Consider the following 20,327-nt stretch of genomic DNA (forward strand, 5'->3'; position numbering starts at 1 on the left):
GGGCGACAGAGCACAGTCTTCTCGAAGGACGCCCTCGTTTGAAACTGTCGAGCTGCGGTCGCCTGCGTCACTCATTCTACAGCCACTGGGAATTTACGTCTTAATTTTCTACCTTCTCCTCCTTAAATCGGGTGCATCGTTCTCGCTCTTAATTTATGCAAATTATTATTCCGCTATTCGACAACCTGCTACGCGTCTGCGCGCTCTTCGTCTCATCCGGACAAACCCTCATTTGGTTCGTTCACTGCTTCTGGGTTTCGCTCATCTTTTCTCCTTGATTGGTAAGTCGTTCACTTTTTTTGAGGGTGCTTTTATCAACGTTTGGCATTTCATTTAATTTGCGACTCGCCCCATTCCCCCTCAGTGTTGCCAAGTGTTTTTTTTTTTCCAAGGGGACGATGACGTCACTGACGTCATCGCATATCGACGTCGAGTAGCCTATGCAGCTAAACATTTGAAACGTGTTCATTCGGATTCAATTATTGCAAGTTTTTTAAACGCATCATAAATTGGATTTATATCGATCGTTGGTTTTGTTAAAACAATTAGACGTTTCAAGTAAAAACCGTGTTGATTTTTTTTTCATTTTTTTTAAAGGGAAAATGCATTGCTAGAGTACTGTAAAATGTTTCTAAATCCAGCAGGCTAAAGCAGATATCAATAAATCCCCTCCCGTCCTTTTTGTGATCAATACATTAAGTGGAAAGCCAGCCCGCAAGCCTCTTTGTACATGATTTTGCTTTTCAGGCTGCAGGAGCACCAGGCGACATGTTCTACACCTGTGGGCCCAACGAAGCAATGGTGGTGTCAGGTAACTCATCGTTACAGGAGTGCTTCTCAAAATGGGGTCTCCAAGTAATAATTGAACGTACACCACGATGAAACAAATATTCATAACTGAGTCTATGTAACCAAAACAAACTGCAAAATATTAGCAAATGCCTTCAAGAATAAGTTTTATTTAGGGTTAACATCAATCACTTTAAATGTTCTGACTCCCATTTAACGTACGTTTGGATATGATTGTTTACGTTTTTCTCAATTGTGTTTTTATTCAGCTTCCAAGTTTTATATCTTGGTCTGATAAGATCACAAAAACTTGACTTTTGAACAGGAGTGTGTAGACTTTTTATATGCACTGTTGTTGATATTGACATGAAAAAAAATCTCTCCCCTGTAAGAGGCCTACAAAATTTTGAGAACCGCCGCAAACTCTGAATGTCTATTTGTGTATCCTCTACGGCTGTGCTAACGTGTAGTTTTCCACGGTCTGCCACATCCCAGGCTTCTGTCGCTCCCCTCCGGTGATGATTGCCGGAGGCCGAGTCTTCGTCATCCCCTGCGTTCAGAAGTTGCAGAGGTAACAAAAACAACTCACAGGATTGATAGCATTTGTGTTTATAAGATTTTTATACAAATATTTTCAAAAACTTGTATGAGACAGCACAAAGGAACTTTGCAGTATAAATAGATTGAACGGTACATTTTTAGGTTTGCGGTTAACAACGAGCATCTTTTCCAAACGAACAAACATATTTCGATAATATAATCAATAATCATAGCCAAAAATTATACAACCTACTTTCTATGGGCTTTAAAAGCAGGATGACATCAGATGGCATGCAATCATTTACACATAATTTGACTTCCTGTTGAATGCTTGTTTAATTTTAGTTGTGAAGTAAATAGGCATGCCACCATCTAGTGGTCAGAAGTGGAATTACAAGTGACATGGGCAACCTGTTGATCATTTTAACTCAGTTATATATATATATATATATATATATATATATATATATATATATATATATATATATATATATATATATATATATATATACAGTACATTTTCTTTTCAAGTTAAGAGCAAATTATTTGGAACATGAAATAATTTATTGCTAAATTGGGTTTTATTGACTGCAAAATGACTTACCTTTATGTTGTTAGGTTTTATACAGGTGTGCATTGTTTTGAGTGAAATAACACACACATCTGGACTTGCTGAATAAATTACGCCTCAAGATAACACTACAAATGTTATTCCAAATGGTAACGCAGACGCCGATGATTCAAGTCTTTTTTTTTTCCCAATCCAAAAATAATTTGCAATTCGTGACACAAACAGAACAGTTTACTTTTCAAACTAAGAGCAAATCAATTGGAACTTTGCAACATTATACTAATTCAGGTGGTATTTGGATGAAAAAATGTATTCACAGGGTGTACATTGTTGAAAAAACATTGACAGCCACTACTTGGAAACAATTCCAAAAATTTTCTCTTGCCCAGGATCTCCCTCAATACCCTGACCCTGAACGTGAAGAGTGATAAAGTGTACACCCGCCACGGCGTGCCCATCTCCGTCACGGGCATCGCGCAGGTCAGGTGGATTTTCAACTTGGGTGTGAAACGACTGAGCAAATTCTGCCATCGTGAGAATCGTTTTATTTTTTCTTCATAGATGAAGATTCAAGGTCAGAACAAGCAGATGCTGGCGGCCGCCTGCCAGATGTTTATGGGCAAGTCAGAGGCGGAGATCGCACACATCGCCTTGGAGACGCTGGAGGGACACCAGAGGGCCATCATCGCTCACCTGACGGTTGAGGTGGCGTGAAATGAAACTTTGTTTGCCTTGTGATGACGCTGGTGCATGCAGAAAACATTGTTTAGGTCATTTTATTTGTATGTTTTTATTTTACGTTTCCAGTGACCCAAGCATCATTTACAAGTCCACAGAAGCAACTGTATTTTGGGGGGGATATTTTGAGCATTTAAGCTTATTTAAGTTTAGTTTAAGGTTATGCGAAGTGGGTACTTCCTGTGCGTATGCTAACGTGCTAACGATGCTAATGTAAGACAGCACGCTAGTTACCTAGCAATTCAAGTGTTGAGCAGCTTATTCCGAAGTGTTATATATGTATTTTTTTGTAAATATGTACAATGTTAGCTGTAGCTAATGTCAATTTTATGTTTGTTATTTCTACGGTGTGTTGGTGGAAAGTGTGCAGAACTTGTGACTCGTTTGTGGACGTTTGGGTTGCGATGACGTAATACTTTACAATCTTTTTCAAGTGAGCGCTGGCGTCCCTTTATTCCAGACCAACAATTTCCATTTTCCGTGTCCCGAATTTTCCTTGGTAACGACGTTCAGCGGTACTACGGTATTATCAAGGCTAATTGGATCTTCTGGTGTTCAGGAGATCTACAAGGACCGCAAGAAGTTCTCGGAGCAAGTTTTCAAAGTGGCGTCGTCCGACCTGCTCAACATGGGCATCAGCGTGGTCAGCTACACGCTCAAAGACGTGCACGACGATCAGGTGGGCGCTTTCGCACTCGGAGTCAAACATAGACTCCGCCCACTCTGGAAAACCCGCCCTAAATCTTGCACCTATCAGAAACTTCAGATTTTCGTTTCCTGATGATAAAATGAAGTGAAATTTGGTGTTGGTGTTTCTCAGGATTACCTGCACTCGCTGGGGAAAGCGCGCACGGCGCAGGTGCAAAAGGACGCTCGCATCGGTGAAGCGCTCAACAAGAAGGACGCCGTCATCAGGGTGCGAAGGTTGACTCGGGCTCACTTTTCGCTAAATAAAAAAAAAATCTTAAACAATAAAGGCAAAAAAACTGAACACATAACTGAAATAATGTAATTGCACAAGTGTGCGCACCCCCTTGATGCTGGAGCGTGGCTAAAAATTCAAAATTATTTGTTACAGCTACTTGCAATTATAGTTCGGACAATAAGGCGCACTAAATTATGAACTACATTGCACAATTAATAGAATTTTAATTGCTATCACGATATTGGCTGCCATTAACTAAGCTGATCCTCAGCGATATTAACATTTAAAAAGCTGGCTACGCTATGTCAAATCAAGTGCTTTGTCATTCTGCCACCAGGGGGCAATGTTTCCCACATGACGTTTGCATGACAAAAGCCTCTGCTTTTCTCTCCCAAATATATTATTTACCAGTGAGAAATGGCGTTGAGTTTCTCATCTGATTCCTAATATACACAGTGCTAGCTGTAATTGATCCAGAGCTGAAATTCCACCCAGATGCTGTCAAATTGCCAAAGTTACAAATACTATACAAAGATTAAAAACAAAAAAATGAAGGTGCGTCTGAGTAGACAAAAAAAAAAATTCAGATTGTTTGAATAGGTTTTTCTTACATATAAATAATGTCAACCGGTACTTTTGTTATACACATGTACACAGACAATGGAGGCATTCTATTTCTATTTTATTCCTTTGTTTACTTGAGTATTTGATTACTTAAAGTAATTGGTTACTTCAGTACTTAACCCTTCTGCAGACAAATTCTTTCACATTCCACATGTGGTATTTTGGCTGAGAGATGCCACACTGCGGCTAGTGTGACAACTATGCGGTGGTTCCGTGGTCACCGTCTGGGTGAAATTTCAGCTGCCGTGTGCCTTGTGACCCTTTGATGTGAAATGCATTGGATATAAAGATGCACAAAAAAAAATGCACAATTCAGAGAGTACCATAGATGCTCCCCTAGCTGGACACCTAAACTTTCTGGATTCGCAAAAAACGTCAAAATACGTCTTTGGGATTGAATGAGTGACGGCGAGAAAAAAAGTAATGAATCTCTTTGGGGGTTTCCACCAGGAGGCGCACGCCATGCAGGAGAAGGTGTCGGCGCAGTACAAGAACGAGATCGACATGGCCAAGGCGCAGCGCGACTACGAGCTGAAGAAGGCGGCGTACGACATCGAGGTGAACACCAAGAAGGCCGAGTCGGAGATGGCCTACCAGCTGCAGGTGGCCAAGACCAAGCAGCGCATCGAGGAGGAGCGCATGCAGGTGCAGGTGGTGGAGCGCAGCCAGCAGATCACGTTGCAGGAGCAGGAGATCGCCCGGAAGGAAAAGGAGCTGGAGGCCAAGGTCAAGAAGCCCGCCGAGGCCGAGAAGTACCGCCTGGAGAAGCTGGCCGAGGCGCAGCGGTCAGTCCAGACGTTTTTTAAAGGGATAGTGTGTAAAATTTAGACGGTTTTTCATTACGGCCAGCAGGAGGTGCTGCAGGTGCTGCATTTCCCATTGTCCGTAGCTATAACAAACATGGCCGCCTACGGAGAAGTGCCACCCCCCATGTAAAATGATTTCATGATAAACAGACCAATGATTATATTTAAAACATATTGTTGGTCATTAAGATCACATTTATCTGCAAGTTTCGAAAATTTACATTTACAATTTACATTTTTTCATCCAAGTACCACCTTAATTAGTATAATGTTGCAGCATGTTACCATTGATTTGCTCTTAGTTTGAAAAGTAAACTGTTCTGTTCATGGTGAAACATTTTTGGTACTTTTGTCTTTTTTTGAGCGTTTTTCCTTCTTATCTTGGTTTGGTATTGAATTGTTTATTGTTATTGAACTGTATTGAAAATAGTTGCTTTTTTGTTTTTACTTTGTGTCCTTGCAGTCTCAAGCTGATTATGGAGGCAGAAGCCGAGGCCGAATCCATCAGGGTGAGCACAAAAAAAAAAGTTTTTGGTTTACTTTTTACCCCCAGGTGATTGTATTCTCTGATAGATTAAAGGCGAGGCGGAGGCGTTTGCCGTAGAGGCCAAGGGTCGCGCGGAGGCGGAGCAAATGGCTAAAAAGGCCGAGGCCTTCCAGCAGTACGGCGCCGGCGCCATGGTGGACATGTTGCTGGAGAAACTACCTCTGGTGAGACACTAGCGAGTGTGTCAACTCGGTTGCTTGAAATACTCGTTGCTTTTGCACTTCCTACCACTAGATGGCGGAAGAGATCAGCAAGCCTCTTTGCGAGGCCAACAAAGTGACCATGGTGTCCAGCGGAGGCGATATTGGAGCCGCCAAATTGTCCGGGGAAGTTCTGGAGATCATGACCCGTCTTCCCGATGCGCTGGAGAAGCTCACCGGGGTCAACATTGCCCAGGTCACACACACACACACCATTTTCCAACATAGTGGGGACATCCTATTGGAATAATGCATTTCCTTGCCCCCAACCCCAATTTTAACCATCACAAATAATTCCCTAACCCAATTCATTCCTTGACTCTAAAAACAAGTCTTGACCCTCCAATAATAAAATATTCTTTAATATAATCTGTTTTTTCCATTAGTTTTGTGTTGTGGCTGTCACATATTTCAAACGTTTTATTTGCTAAATTAGCTCACTAGTTAAATCTGATTAGGGTCATAATTCATTGTTTTAGTAGTTAATCACTTTTATAGTTATTATTATTATTATTTTACTATTAACTCCGCCTCCATCTTTCTGTGTTCTCTCCCCAATTCAGGTGAGCTCCCGTAGTGGCTGAAGAGAATGCGTCATCAACATTACACATTCACACACACACACACACACACACACACACATGTAATGCACTAACAGTATTGTCAAGTTATGTATTATGTTGCAATTATATTAATGATCTATACTATACTAAAATAATGCAATGCACCGTATATACCAGCACATAATATGGAGGAGTTTACAATCACTATTTAACTGATATCATGACATAAAACGATTACAGCTTGAAGTCGATTAATCGGTAGTCAGTTGTTGATTTTTCCTTGGCCAGAAATACTGAATGTGAAGGCACTGGGCAGATTACTTTGACGTAGCAACATGGAGGCTAAAATCTGACTGGACCAAAAAATGCGAAGCTAGTATTCACATCACCCCCCAAAAAAAAAACAAAAACAAAAAAACCCTGGCCAGGAAAAAAAACTTAAGTGAAAAGTATATATTTTGGGTAATCAATTAATACAATTCATGGTAGAAATAAAATGCAATTATTTCAAATTTACTAATAAACTCTCAAACCTTAAGTGCTACTAACTTATTAGCTTTACATGTCCACTAATCTAGTAATGGAACAGTGTAATGTAGCAGTTTAGAAAAAACAGGATCTGGATTTACATGTTTATATATCATGTTCATTTATTTATTTATTGTGTGTTTATTTATTGCTGTGGCAAATTTCAACAGGTAATTTCCCATGGGAGTGGTCATGATAGTTAGCTATAGTAGTTTTTCTCAGGTCGAGTGAAGGAAGTATTTTGTTTATTATTAATAAAAAAAAAACACCTTGCCTTGCTGCTTTAAGATGGATTCTATATGTACTCACAACTAACTCCTACTAATATGTCCTTTTTTTTAAATAAATGTGTGCTTTTAAAATTGCTAATTGCCTGCTAGTTCCTGTATCAGGACTCACACACATACACGCGCGCACACACGCGCTCTTTATAAACAAGACTCCTTACATTATACATATTTAAAAGTATTTTTTTAATGGTGAATTCATTCAAATATTTTTTTATGTTTTCATCTGTAGTATTTTGATTTCGGTTTTTTTTTTATATCAGGAGTGAGCTATAAGCTTCAAAGTTATGTAACATCAACAACATATACAATTCTACGAATACCGGAAATGCTCTCGTTAATACCTGTAATAATAAATCCCTACAAACACCACAAGACGGCAGCAGATCACAACATGAAAAGTCTTTTTTTTTTTTTTTGCATCACAACTGAGTTTCTTGGTATCAAGATGTCAGTGGACCATGATTTTTTTAACCATATATGAATGCCTAAAATACAATTTTAATCCAATTAAAATTTAGTTTTCCCTTCAACGCAAATAACTATCTTGATAATTGAATGTTCGTCCATTTATAATTGCTATTTAAATGTGACTATTGGGAAATATATTCCTTGTTTTCTAGTTTTCAAGAATTAATGGAATGAATTTGTTTTATTTTGCTTTAATCTTAACAATAATTCAATCTAATTATTTTTATCCTATTTTATTATTTTTAACATATTTTTGGCTATGGTTTTGCAGCGTAATCCTGTAATAAATACTCTTCGCCGAGAGGTGGCAGCACAATATTTTAAGCGAGATTTTAAGGGGTGAGTGACATGGTTCACACTGAGTGAATAAAAATAAAAATGGGAAATATAAGTTTTTGTGTACAGTATATTTGATTGACATAAAATTAGGTGTCGAACTCATACTTCGAACTATTGCTCGCAAACGCACTTGATTCAAATTATTACAATCATTTTCAAGCACCTGCAGAGCTTGCTAAAAAAGAAAACAAAAAAAAACGGAATCATTTGAATTGGGTGTTTTGGTATGAGAAAACCGGAAATCATGCAGTTCAACATCTATTCTTTATTCGTTATTATTCTCATCCACTAAATACTCAAAATTTTCAAAAGCCAAAAATGGAAAATTCCGTTTTATTCCAAATCTCAAACTTTCAATTCAGCCTCTCAGCCTTCACACGCTATTTCTCCACTCCAGAATTTAAAAGGATTTCGCAGCGGCGGAAACGATACGTCACTAGTGCTCCTAATATTCTGACCGGCGTGTTGTCAAAGTGATCCAGAAGGGGGCAGTGTTGGCCTGGTGGCAAATGTGCTCTCGAGACACGGCATTGAGATCTTGTGTGTGTGTGTGTGTGTGTGTGTGTGTGTGTGTGTGTGTGTGTCAAAATGTTTGCGTGTACGTGATTGATCTTTATAACATCCGACTTTCTTCCCCATCCCGCGTTCGGTCCACCTTTTATCTTCTCTCCATGGTGTCTTTAAAAAGCCTCTGCGGGGCCCTTAAAGGATCATTGTGCTCTTTTGAAGGCCGTCTTTCTGGAAGGCAAAATGAGCGCCCCAACAAAGCTGCCATGACGAGGGTTGACCAAAGAGGAATAAGGCCACCGGGAAGCGTCCCCATCAATCCATGTGTTCTTTTACAAGACATATTGATCGAATGAGGTAAAGTAGAGATTTAGCCCTCACATGGTGCATTATGGGGGATTTATGTCACATGTAAACACCCTGCCAAAACTCAAATTAATCTTTAAAATGGAATCATTGCTAGGTTTATTGTAATCAAATGCAGGTGTATTTGGGTCTGACGAGAGCCGTTTTTTCTCTGTCAGGAAATTAGATTTAACACTTTTTTTTTTTTTTTGCCTCCGTCCCCACGTCGACCTTTTTTTGCGCCTTGCTCCCCCACTGCACACACAAACACGCGTACGTTAATAACGCCATTAATCATTTCTCCGTACAAGCGGACTCAAAGCGAGCTGCGGTGCAAAAGTGGGGGGCCCCCCAAGCAACGACGCGGTCCCCCCGAAAGCTGGGAATTAATTGGCCTTTCATCTGGTGCTTCGCGCCAGCCTCAGAAGATGCTAAAAGATGAAAATGCGCGGCGTTAAAAGTTCAACACAACAACCGTGCGGAATCGCAACAAAGGACGGTTAGCTACAGCTTTGGGTTTGAGAAAAAGTAGCGAGTGGTTCTCTGCGGAATACTCACAGTTAAAAGAAAAACACAGTGTGAGGAGTTCAACACTTAGCTACCATCAAAGGACATTTACCAGGCGTACGTCTTTAATCCCACAGACGTTTGAGGACGTTAGCATATTAGCCATTTCATCCGTGATGCTAAAAGATGAACACAGGATGAAAAGTGCAAACGTACTTGCGCTGAAGTAAACAATGGATGTTTAGCAATTGTTCTTTCCAAGATCGGGGACTTATTCCCTTGGCTAAGTTATTCCGTTAGCTAAATGCTAAATGATGCCAAAATGCTAGTGTGTTTTACTAGATTTGGAAAATTAGCAAGTTTATTCCCTTAGTTAAATGCTAAAAGATGCTAAAATACAAAAACATGAAAACGATATTAGTACAGTAGCAAATAAAAGATGTTTAGCTAGTGTATATCGTTACGTATAAACGTTTAAGGACATCTAGATAATTAGCAATTCATTCCCATAGCTAATTGATGAAAGGTGCTAAAATGCTAAATAATGATAAAACATTTGTGAACAAAGAATGTATAACTCTTTACTCAAACACGTTTAGGACATCCTGAAAATGAGCAAGTTTATTCCCTTTGCTAAATGCTAAAAGATGCTAAAATGCTAAAATATGAAAAATGCAAATGCACGAGAGCGAACAAAGGATGTTTAGCTAGTGTATATCTTTACACATAAATATTTAAAGATTTCCTGAAAACCAGCAATTTATTCCCTTAACTCAAATGATGAAACATGCTAATATGTCAAAAACAAACACACAGAAAACACACACGCGGTAGCTCGCAAAGGTTCTATAGACAATATAAATATTTACAGTACACGTTAAGTAATTGTATGTATGTTTTTACACATACACGTTTGGGGTTTTGTATCCTATAAATTTACATTATATTTTTAATCGTTTCAAAAAATACTAATGGCTCATCATAATCATTCCATTGTGGGCCTCCATACCTGCATTACCATGAATGTTTCTCAAGGTTATAAGTTTGCTAATATATGCTAATATACACGCTCATACAGTGCTATAGTACATTTAAAACACATTATACACTCCAAATGCTCTTGTGTCCATATGAACGCTCGCTAATGACCAAGAAGATGGACGCTCACAGTTAGAAGCTAAAAGCTTGACGAAGTGTAAGAGATTACTTTTATAAATGACTTTTATGTATACTACAATGAATTAGCGGTGTTAATTATTCATGAGGATAAATATTTCAAAAGTACTAAGGTTTGCATTCCAGCAAGGAGACCAATTGCTGTGTGTAATAATATTAGTCTACAGTGTATTAATATGTCATGTTTTTTGACATAATTTGCACTTGAAAGGTGAAAGTTTGTTTGTGAACTTTTTAATGATGAGTTTAAGTGTCCCAGCTGCTTTGAATGTGAGGTAAGCCTTGCGTCAGTCGCCACTAAAAGAGAAAATGTTTCTCTTAAAGACACTTTTTTTTTTTTTTCCCGAAAGCCAAGTCGTGACAAAGAGTTTGCGAGGGTTCGCCTTTGTGATGCTCGCTCAATGTGGAGTTGACCACCCGGGAAAAAGATGAAAATAAACTCCTGTTGGACTTTTTCACTTTGTGATTTGAGTATGTGTGGCTAAAGAAGGCGGAGCCTAATCTAGTGAGTGGGCGTCAGGGAACGAAAGTTTAGAGTTGGCTGTTGTTAGTTCAGGCTAGCTGCTAACTGTTAGCTAGTCTGCTTGTTGCGTTGGTGCCCAGCTGCTTCCGTGTACCTAAAACTCTTTGTCCATGCGCGACAATTTGTGCTAGCATGGTATTTAGGCAAGAATGCTAAGCTAGTATGGTCTTTGTGAACCTTCATGTGAGCATTAGCAAATGAGAGTTTAACCCTAGTGGCAGATGATGGAAATTCTTTTTATCATTATATTATAATAAGAATCAATGGGGAAAAACACTAGGGAGCTGAAATTTCCAGCAGATGATTAAAACATGTAAAATGTCATGACAGTTCGTGACAGTTTGAATTGGTATGCTATTTAGGCTAGTATGCTAGCTAGCTAATAAACTAGTATGCGTTTGGGGAACCTTCATGTGGCTATTGCGAGCTCAGGTTAGCGGCTAGCTTCCGACTGGCTAACTGTTAGCCCATCTGCGTGCCAAGCCACTTCCCTTGACCTAAATCTGTTTGCTCATGCTTAATAGTGTGTACTAGCATGCTATTTAGGTTAGTATGCTAGCTAGCTAATATGCTAAAATAATATGCTTTTGTTGAAACTTCATGTAGGAGTCAGCTAGCGAGAGTTGTATGCTAGGTACCTAGTATGTCTTTGGTGAAAGTCACCCACCCATACTGCGGTTTATCATATGCTGTCTATCATCCTCGGATCGGTATACATCGATATACATATATATCGGTATCTTCCCTTGTTTATCATCGTTAATGGTGACTGGAAAACCCCTGCGAAAAGCACTTAGCACTCTATTCACTCACAGAGATATGTGCACCAAGAAGAGTCCTGATAAGGAGTTGCTACTGTTGCACTTACTGTATATAATGCCATGACTCCTTCAATGTAGAATGACGAGCAGTGGTTCAGTTTTAAGCAAAAGTGCCTTCATTCACTGCTGTTACGGTCTGTTGGAAGAAAAAAAAAACTGCAGGTGCAAAAGATGAAGAATAGTGTAATACTGCACCAACCCAACAGTAAGACGCCCGATTGCGTTGTGGCGAGTAAAAAACAAACCAAAAAAAAACACAGATACGCCGCAAAAGTAGCGACTTAAAGTGCAACGTTCACAATAGAACTTTAAGCGACTTTTCAATTGTATTTATTGTTTCCTCACTTCCACTCAAATCCTTCACCTCCTTCACCTTTCCACTCACCCATATTAACCTCGAACCAACCCCCGAGTGCACCCCCATCCGTTAAACACTCTGCTCCTCGCCACTTTAGGTTTAGTGTTTCGTGAAGCGGGATGACGCGGACTCTTTGTCACTGCTGGGGGGCTAAAATAGGAATTAGGCTTACACGTGCACACACACACACACATTGGGGACATAGCAAATTTGTAAATGAAAGTTATTTTATCCCGCGTGACTCATGAAGCTCAATAGTGAGCATTATGCACCTTCTTAAATGTGTTCTCCAAATGTTGTTTCCTTCCCGCCGGTGCTGAGCCTGTTGTTCTATTTATGGCCGATGTTGACTTGATGTAAGACGATCGCAAAGTGCCTGGTTCCCATCCTCGTTCCGCTTGGGGGCGTGCGCGCGCGCAAAGGCCTGTCAAGGTGTGCGTGCGCGCGGCGGAGTGACGGCCACACGCAGAGCAGTTTGAGCAGATGTGATGTCGACTAATCAACGGCGTTAAATGCGCAACTCTGCGTGCGCGCCGAGCGCGAGGCTGCCGTGTAAAACGCTAAACAAGTTGTATTAGCTTCTCCAAAGCACTAAAGCTTTCGGCGCCTCGCTCCGTGGCGTCTCGTAACGTTAAGCGTAGCGCCAAACGACAACATTTGCACACAAATAGCGCCGTTAGCGTCCGACGCAGCTTGACATGCTAGCCCTGCGCACATTTGCATATCCGCTTCCAGGGCCGTTCAATTCAAAGCGGTCTGCTCGTCTCGTTTATCACCCCGAAGCTAAGTAACGCATCGTAAAATAAAGTCGAACTACTTAGCATGTAGTATTTGTGTAAATGCTAATGAGCACGTTTGACTAAATGGGCTCTCGCGTTTGTTTTTGCTAGTTATTTAGACTACAGTAGTATGTTAGCTAATGCTAGCTAATGCTTGTTCAACAACTAATGGATTTATCAAATCAATCTTCAATTCTTTTTGATAATCAATTAATTGCTTAGATCAGGGGTCAAGCTAAGAATATATCGTAAAATAAAGTCTAACTACTTGCTGTTGTTTGTGAAAATACTAATGCACGTTTGACTTGATCTCATGGATATTTTCTTCTTATTCAAGCACGTATGCTAGCTAATGATTATTCAACAATGAATCAATGTATTAAATTAAGCTTCAATTATTTTGATAATCGATTAATTGTTTAGATCAGGGCTCAAGCTAACTTGACCAAGAGGGATATTGCATTCGTTTTTGCTAGTTGTTTAAGCTAGTATGCTAGCTAATGCTAGTTAATGATTATTCCAATCCAAAATGTATTCATCTGGTTAGGATGTATTGGCTGAATAATATTTCACATGTTTTTTTCACATATTTCACATGTTTCAAAAGTTTGAGAAACAATGTTTTATGTATCGTGTTCACGATTGTGTATCAAACTCCAAACTCCAAAACAATCCTCACATGCATATATTCTTTATCCTCTGCGAAAGACGATTATTGCTACTGCAGCTGAGTGAGGAGTAATCGTCTCCATGTTTATTCGTACGTCTCCGATTCAACGTTTTGGTCGACGATGTTACAAACCCGAGCGCGTCTCTCGAACAAAATCTTCCAGTCTGTCGTCTCCCGAGCAGAACATCGCGTTAGCGCCGTGTTAACAGGACGCTAACATGATGTTCGTTTAGCATCGCTTCCCCGCGCAGCTTAATTCCTCCTCGCCGCGCACGTTTGCACTCTTCGTACTCTCAGCACCTCCCAGCCAGCCATGTGCACGTCACACGCCATTAGCCTTAATAGCGCTCGTTTATGTGCGCACGCCCCAGATTGTATTTCAATATTGAAATGAGGCCAATTCTTACATTTGGACACTTCATTAGGTACACCTGCACCTTGTTAGATCTACTGTCAAAAATGTTTTGTCAAAATATATATATAGAATAGATAATCGTATGTATTATTTATTATATATTATTATATTATCATAATACGTTTGTTTATTTATGATATCTTAAGGACTCATTATACATAATATATTGTTAAATATTATTGGCATACATCCCCCACTGTGTAGAGATATGGAATAATACTTATAAAACAAACACTATATGTGTCTTCTATAAAAAAAACAAAACACTTTTTTGATCAACCATTCAAAATATACTACAACGAATTCGTCATCGTTATTCAAAATGCTCAAATTTTTGAAATTGTTTGAGTTAAGAACAGCGTAAATAATGTTATAAAGCATATAAGGGATATTATAGTCTGAGGGACTCAAGGGTTTTAAAAAAAAAATCCAAGACAAGAACTAACAAAAAGAAAATGTGTGTCTCTGTTAAAGTTGTTAATTTATGGAATCATTATGGAATGGACCTGAAAAAATGTGAAACATACTATTTTTAAAAAAAGGTTAAAAAAACAGTGTTATTGAGATACAAGAATGGTGTATAAAACTTGCTATTTTTTAGACAATGAATGAATTAAGAGTGTCGATTTGTTTTGTTTTATTTATGACATATTACAATATTTTCCTATACTGTATATAATTTGCCTTGTATTTAAATATCTTGACATATCAAGTTTTTATTTATTTATTTATAATTTTATTATTATTTTTTTATTTATCTTTATATATATATATATATATATATATATATATATATATATATATATATATATATATATATATATATATATATATATATATATATATATATATATATAAAATTAACAAAGTATATAAAATATGTCAAATATTATATACCTCTATAGTACTGAACATTATTATTTTTGTTCAAGTCAGAACTTATGTTTTGGGTCTCATTAGATGGCGGACTCAAAATATAACATAGGCGAGCACAAATATGAATTTGCGGTGTGTGCAGTCATTATAAATAGCACTTGTGTCGTGGTGATGTAAATAAAGCTCAAAAGAAGCAAAGTCTAATTAATTGTAAACAAAGCACCTTGCCGCTGACGGGAGGGAGGGGGGGGCAAGGGGGGGGGGGGGGTGACGGAGGTGAAGATGGAGCGAGTGGAAAAGAAAGTCGCAGGAGGCCGGGATGAGACGATTAAAGAGGGAGGACGCGGCGACAAGCAGGGAAGGCTTCAAAGGAGCGGCGACGAAGGCGAACGTGACGAGGAGGGAAGAGACAAGGCGGAGGTATTTTGGGGAGGTGTGCGCACGCGCCCAGAACACATCCTCCCGGGGGCTGTGTGTATTTGCAGCGCTTTAATGTCTTTAATTAAAGCCAACAGTCTTCCTCTCTCGCTGCCGCGTTAGCCAAGCAACACTCGGATGCGCCGCCCGCCTAATGAGGGCGATATCCCCCCCCTACCCCCACCCCTGGAGGTCAGGGACGCCAGGGTGAGCAGGGTTGGGCTCCGCAGGAAAAAGGCCAAAGATGCGATGAAGAGGAGGATGGAAAGCTGCTTGAGCATTTAGTCCAGCTGTTCTCAAATGGGGGTCGTTTCACTTTATGCTTCAATGAAGAATTGCTTTTCAAATTAAGAGCAAATTAATTGTAACATGTAGCAGCATCGCACTGGTATGGAGGTACTTGGATGAAAAAAAATATTTAACATGTGGTACGCCATAGAAAAAGTTGAGAACCGTTAATTTAGTCCATAGGTGTCGAACTCCAGTCCTGGCGGGCCGGTATCCTGCATGTTTTCTCTCCCCGACACACCTGTTTGCTTATCAGACCTCTCTGCAAAAACTTGAAAATGATTCGAATCAGGTGAGTTTGAGAGAGAAGGTTGGCCAACATGCAGGATACCGGCCCTCCAGGACTGGAATTTTGACATCTGGGAGATCCTTTACTCTAAAACAGGGGTGTCAAACAAATTTTAATCATCGAAGGGCCGTTATGGCAGTGAAGTCAAATAAATTTGAAGTGTGACTGTCATATATTTATCTAGTTTTGAAATCAGAGGCCAATATTTGGTATTTTTGTCAGAACCGTGTAGTCATAATTAGCATTTTGCGGGCCACATAAACTGATGTGGTGGGCCAGATTTGGTAAAAACATGCTTAAAATAAAAATTAAACAGTAAAAATAAATCTTGCATTTTTAGTACATGATGCGAGCCGCAAAAATTAGAATGGCGGGCCGCAAATGGCCCCCGCGCCGTAGTTTGGACACACATGTTTTAGGAGCTTCTTAAATGCAACTTCACCCTTAAAACTATAAGGTCAAAACTGGCCACTTTAGAGCGCCTCATTGTCATCTTTGAGTGCGTTCATGTCCCAGAGTGAAAAAAAAAAAACGTGATGTGAGTGGTAGCGTGTAGTTGACGTGTCGGCCTGTAATCTTGTTGTTTTTCATGCTTTTTAAAAAATGTTTCAGTCTCGCGTACGAATGGCGGCAAACAAATAAGCCGACCCGCGGGCCGCCGACGGATACGCCGTCACATTGCGCCGCCGGCTTGCTTAATCAATCTGACTTCCCTCGCCGCTCGGCCGCGGGGGCGCTCGCTACCTCGCTTCCTCGCCTACTCGCGACCCGGCGTCACGGAAGCTGCATCCATGGCAACCCGAACCTTCGTCACGCGTTATTTTTGACCAATTAGCGCTCGCGCCCGAATGCTGGAAAACGATGAGGGTTGGGGGTTGAAATCTCCCAACTTGCCGGCCAGATTGCTAACTCTTGCACGACCGTCGGTCGTTGCTGACCCCGCCTGTTTACCCTTGATTGCAGAGCCTGCAAGCCGTCATGCGGTTGCCACGGTGACCAGCCCACAAAATGACTGACAGGCACCTTTTGATCCTTGTTTCATAGAAACTGAAAGATGATAGGCCTCGCCTCCATCTATTACCGCTCCTGCTTTCAATCCATAGCCACATACACACACACGCACACACACACACACAGGTGTGTGCGTGTGTGTGTGTATCACTTAGCGTGGATCGCGGCCGGCGCTGCGGGTCGGCTTCATAGGTGCACCCAAGTAAATACATCTGCGGTCTGGGCCGGCCATCTGTCACCGGGCTATGAGTTGATTCATACCAGAACACGCACTGACAGCTGGGGCGGATGGGGGGCCCGGGGGGGCCGCGGGGAACTCGGTAATGGTGATTGAGGGATGGATGGTGGGAGGGGAGAGGTGAAGGCCGCGAGCCATTTAGTACCAGCCTATTTTGGAGCCTCCTCAAGACCAACCAAAATCGAAAAAATATACATAGATAGATAGATAGCTGGGATTGAATTTCTGGAAAAAAACGTATAAAGACGTTTTTGGGAGTGAACGAGTTAAGGGGAAAATCATGGGTGGGAACAATAAAAATAGGAAGAGCAATTTCTGACTGAAAGGATGTGGAATTGGTTGCAATGGTGCGGCGAGGGGAAGTTTTACAATCATTGTGGTTAAATGTCAAAGTTTGTCTCATTTTTCATTCTGCGGGTAATCATCGGGTATTTCGTCATGTTTCCTTAGACAGGTGGAGTCAAATATCGGCGCTTTCTGGTGTGGTATCAGCGGTAATTATGCGTAGTACAGCGAGCTGATGCTCAAATTGCCACTTTATAAAAAAACAAAACAAAAAAAAAACTAGCATAGCATTTGATGGTTACATAGTCTCATTTCTTTGTAAAAATTAATTTCATTTCTGATAACAATTTGTGAGCTTCATATTTTTACTTCCATTAATACTGCGATCCCACTGCTATCATGATACTTGTGATGTCAATTACTTCTTTGTTATTGGTGTTATTGGTATCATGATATGATAGTTATTTATTATAGTGGTACTGCGATTATGTGATATCGCTGGTATTATACCAATAATACTTTCATAGTGCTGGTGGTATCATGATCCCGCTGGTATTATGCTGCTTCTAGAATTGTGATACTATTTGTCTTGTGATATTCTCGGCATCATGATACTATTGCTGTAGTGGCGCTGATTCATTGTGATACTTCTCATATCTTGATAGCACTGATATCGGAAACTTACCGGTATCATTATACCAATCATACTGTGAGAGTGCTGGTATCGTCAACCTGCTGATATTATGATACCATTTACATTTCGATACCTCTGGTGCTGCTATAATTTTGTTATATTGATGCTGTTGCATTGGGATTCCGGTGGTATCATGACAATTTTGATATTGTAATATGACTGTCTTGATACTTTGACTTCTAGTATCACGTATTGATACCACTCATCGTACGTATAATATTGGTATCGTCACGCTGTATATCACAAACGTGTCATTTTCAACCTTACTTTGATGTTATATTTAAGGTTTTATCCACCTTAAATTTTGAATAGAAAATTCAGTGACTCCCTAAGACTTTTCATCCTCAATTATTTTGAGCCGCCTGCAGGTGGCGCATTTTGGCCACAACACACGCAACAAATGTGGATCCTTCCATGAAGGCTTCCTTATCCTGCTGTGATTAATGGGCTGTTTGCGTCCAGTGCCAAAATGGAGGGCGGGCCCATTTACAGATGGCTAACGAGGAGCTAATGTTGCTAATGGGTATGTAGGCTAGCTCTCGGGGTCTTCGGGGGCCCGCCAAAATGACGTCATCCTCAATGAGAGCTTCCTAATCAATATTTTTATATATTTAGGGGGTAAAATCATGCAATGTCTTATGTTGCCTTGTAGAGCCCTTTTAGGCGCATTTGCGTGTCTCGGATTTAAAAGCGACGCCATGCGAGCGACATATCTTGCCGGCTGCAGCGAAACTTTTGCTGTAACTTCTCCGGCTTTGAAGCTTTGTTGCCATCAAAGCTCTCGGCTCAGTGCAGCTGCGGAGAGGAGGACGAGAATGAGGAAGATGAGAAAAAGGAGGAAGGGGAAGTAAAGGAGGAAAGTAAATGGCCACAGGCGGTTGGCAATGAGGTACTCCTGGACATGATACAAGTGGCTGGAGAGAGCCATTGAAACAAGTTTGATTTTTTTGCCTAATTGAGGTCATTTACTTATTTCGTTTTTATTTGATCTATTTATTATTTAATTCCTTTCTTCCTCAAATTGGAGATTTTTTTTTAACTCCACTTCATTTGCACATTTTTTTTTTTTTTTGCCCCAAAGCTCAGATTGTGGACTGCTGATATGATGATTCTGACGACCCATGTGACCCACTTCACCCCCCCCCCCCCCCTTTTCTTCAATAAGGCTATTTTTCTTTTGATTGACAGAACGGTATTATTCCATAAATGGGAAAATCAGGTTCTGTCACATCCTGTATGAAGGCTTCAGTACTCCACTAGTGTGTGTTTGCATGTGTGTGTGTGTGTGTGTGTGTGTGCAGACCTTATTGTCAATCAAGTATAAATCAGAATTGCACAACGTGCATTTTAAACCGCATTTCTTAGCCTTTTATTTCTGTTAGCTTAACGCTAACACTAACATATAATGGGAAATGCCATAAATTTAAGCAAGCATTATTTTCTTTAACACCTGTCGACAACTTCGTTTTGAGCACAAATAGTGCGGCTACTCGGCTAGTTCATAAATTCTTTATCCTCTACAAAGAACATCAGAGTTATGACTCTCTATATGTATCTGGGTTTATACTGCCCTCAGGTGGTCAAGGCATGTACCCACATGTGGGTGTCCTACCTTATTGTCGAATAAGAACCAAACAGAATTACAATATGTGCATTTTAAACTGCCTAATTTATTCTCTAAATCTGCTAGCTTAATGCTAATGCTAACACTTAATACCAATGGGAAACAGCATAGGCAAGGATTATTATCTTAATGGCGGTGTTAAAACCTGTCAGCAACTTCATTTTTGAGCATAAATTGTGCAGCTCCTCAAATCGTTCATATATTCCTTATCCTCTACAAAGAGTGGCTGAATTGTGACTGTATCTTTGTTATACTGCCCCCAGGTGGACAAGGCGTGTACATATTAATGGGCTGCACAATGTGTACTAAATATTTTAAACATTCTGCTTGACTATTTTTAGGGCTATCTTAATACTACCCTTGATACATACTTTTATTTATTTTAGTATGAAATATTAGAAACTCGATCAAGGGATACTATTCAAAGAAGAGAATAAGACAAAAGAAGGACAAGAACATTAATCAGCAATATTAGATCAGAGAAAATGTGATCTATTTATTCCAAATAAGCGGGTTGGATTAATTCAAACATGAACATGAAAATGTACTACACTAGAATAAAAATAAATACAAATA

At 40.0% G+C, this 20,327-nt stretch overlaps 1 protein-coding gene across 1 annotated transcript; it reads left to right on the plus strand.

The window, feature by feature from the left end:
- The first annotated feature begins 3 nt into the window (after nucleotides 1–3).
- flot1a (flotillin 1a) lies at nucleotides 4–7,200 on the plus strand. The gene is made up of 12 exons (XM_088404295.1): nucleotides 4–281; nucleotides 748–811; nucleotides 1,285–1,360; nucleotides 2,290–2,380; nucleotides 2,462–2,605; nucleotides 3,198–3,317; nucleotides 3,459–3,554; nucleotides 4,638–4,972; nucleotides 5,457–5,502; nucleotides 5,567–5,704; nucleotides 5,775–5,936; nucleotides 6,304–7,200. Exons 2-12 carry the CDS (start codon nucleotides 769–771, stop codon nucleotides 6,322–6,324), a joined length of 1,272 nt encoding a protein of 423 aa, XP_088260421.1. The 5' UTR covers nucleotides 4–281; nucleotides 748–768; the 3' UTR covers nucleotides 6,325–7,200.
- Nucleotides 7,201–20,327: the final 13,127 nt, after the last annotated feature.

This window comes from Hippichthys cyanospilos, chromosome 21 (assembly GCF_059441005.1).
Source record: "Hippichthys cyanospilos isolate Australia breed blue-spotted pipefish chromosome 21, RoL_Hcya_1.0, whole genome shotgun sequence".
NCBI classification, from domain to species: Eukaryota; Metazoa; Chordata; class Actinopteri; order Syngnathiformes; family Syngnathidae; genus Hippichthys; species Hippichthys cyanospilos.

What these genes read in the sequence shown, in the direction of transcription:
- flot1a (XM_088404295.1), top strand. Translation starts at nt 769, where the DNA reads ATGTTCTACACCTGTGGGCCCAACGAAGCAATGGTGGTGTCAG. An exon ending in TGCGTTCAGAAGTTGCAGAG is followed by an intron (nt 1,361 to 2,289) that starts GTAACAAAAACA and finishes TCTCTTGCCCAG; the next exon opens with GATCTCCCTCAATACCCTGA. An exon ending in CCGTCACGGGCATCGCGCAG is followed by an intron (nt 2,381 to 2,461) that starts GTCAGGTGGATT and finishes TTTTCTTCATAG; the next exon opens with ATGAAGATTCAAGGTCAGAA.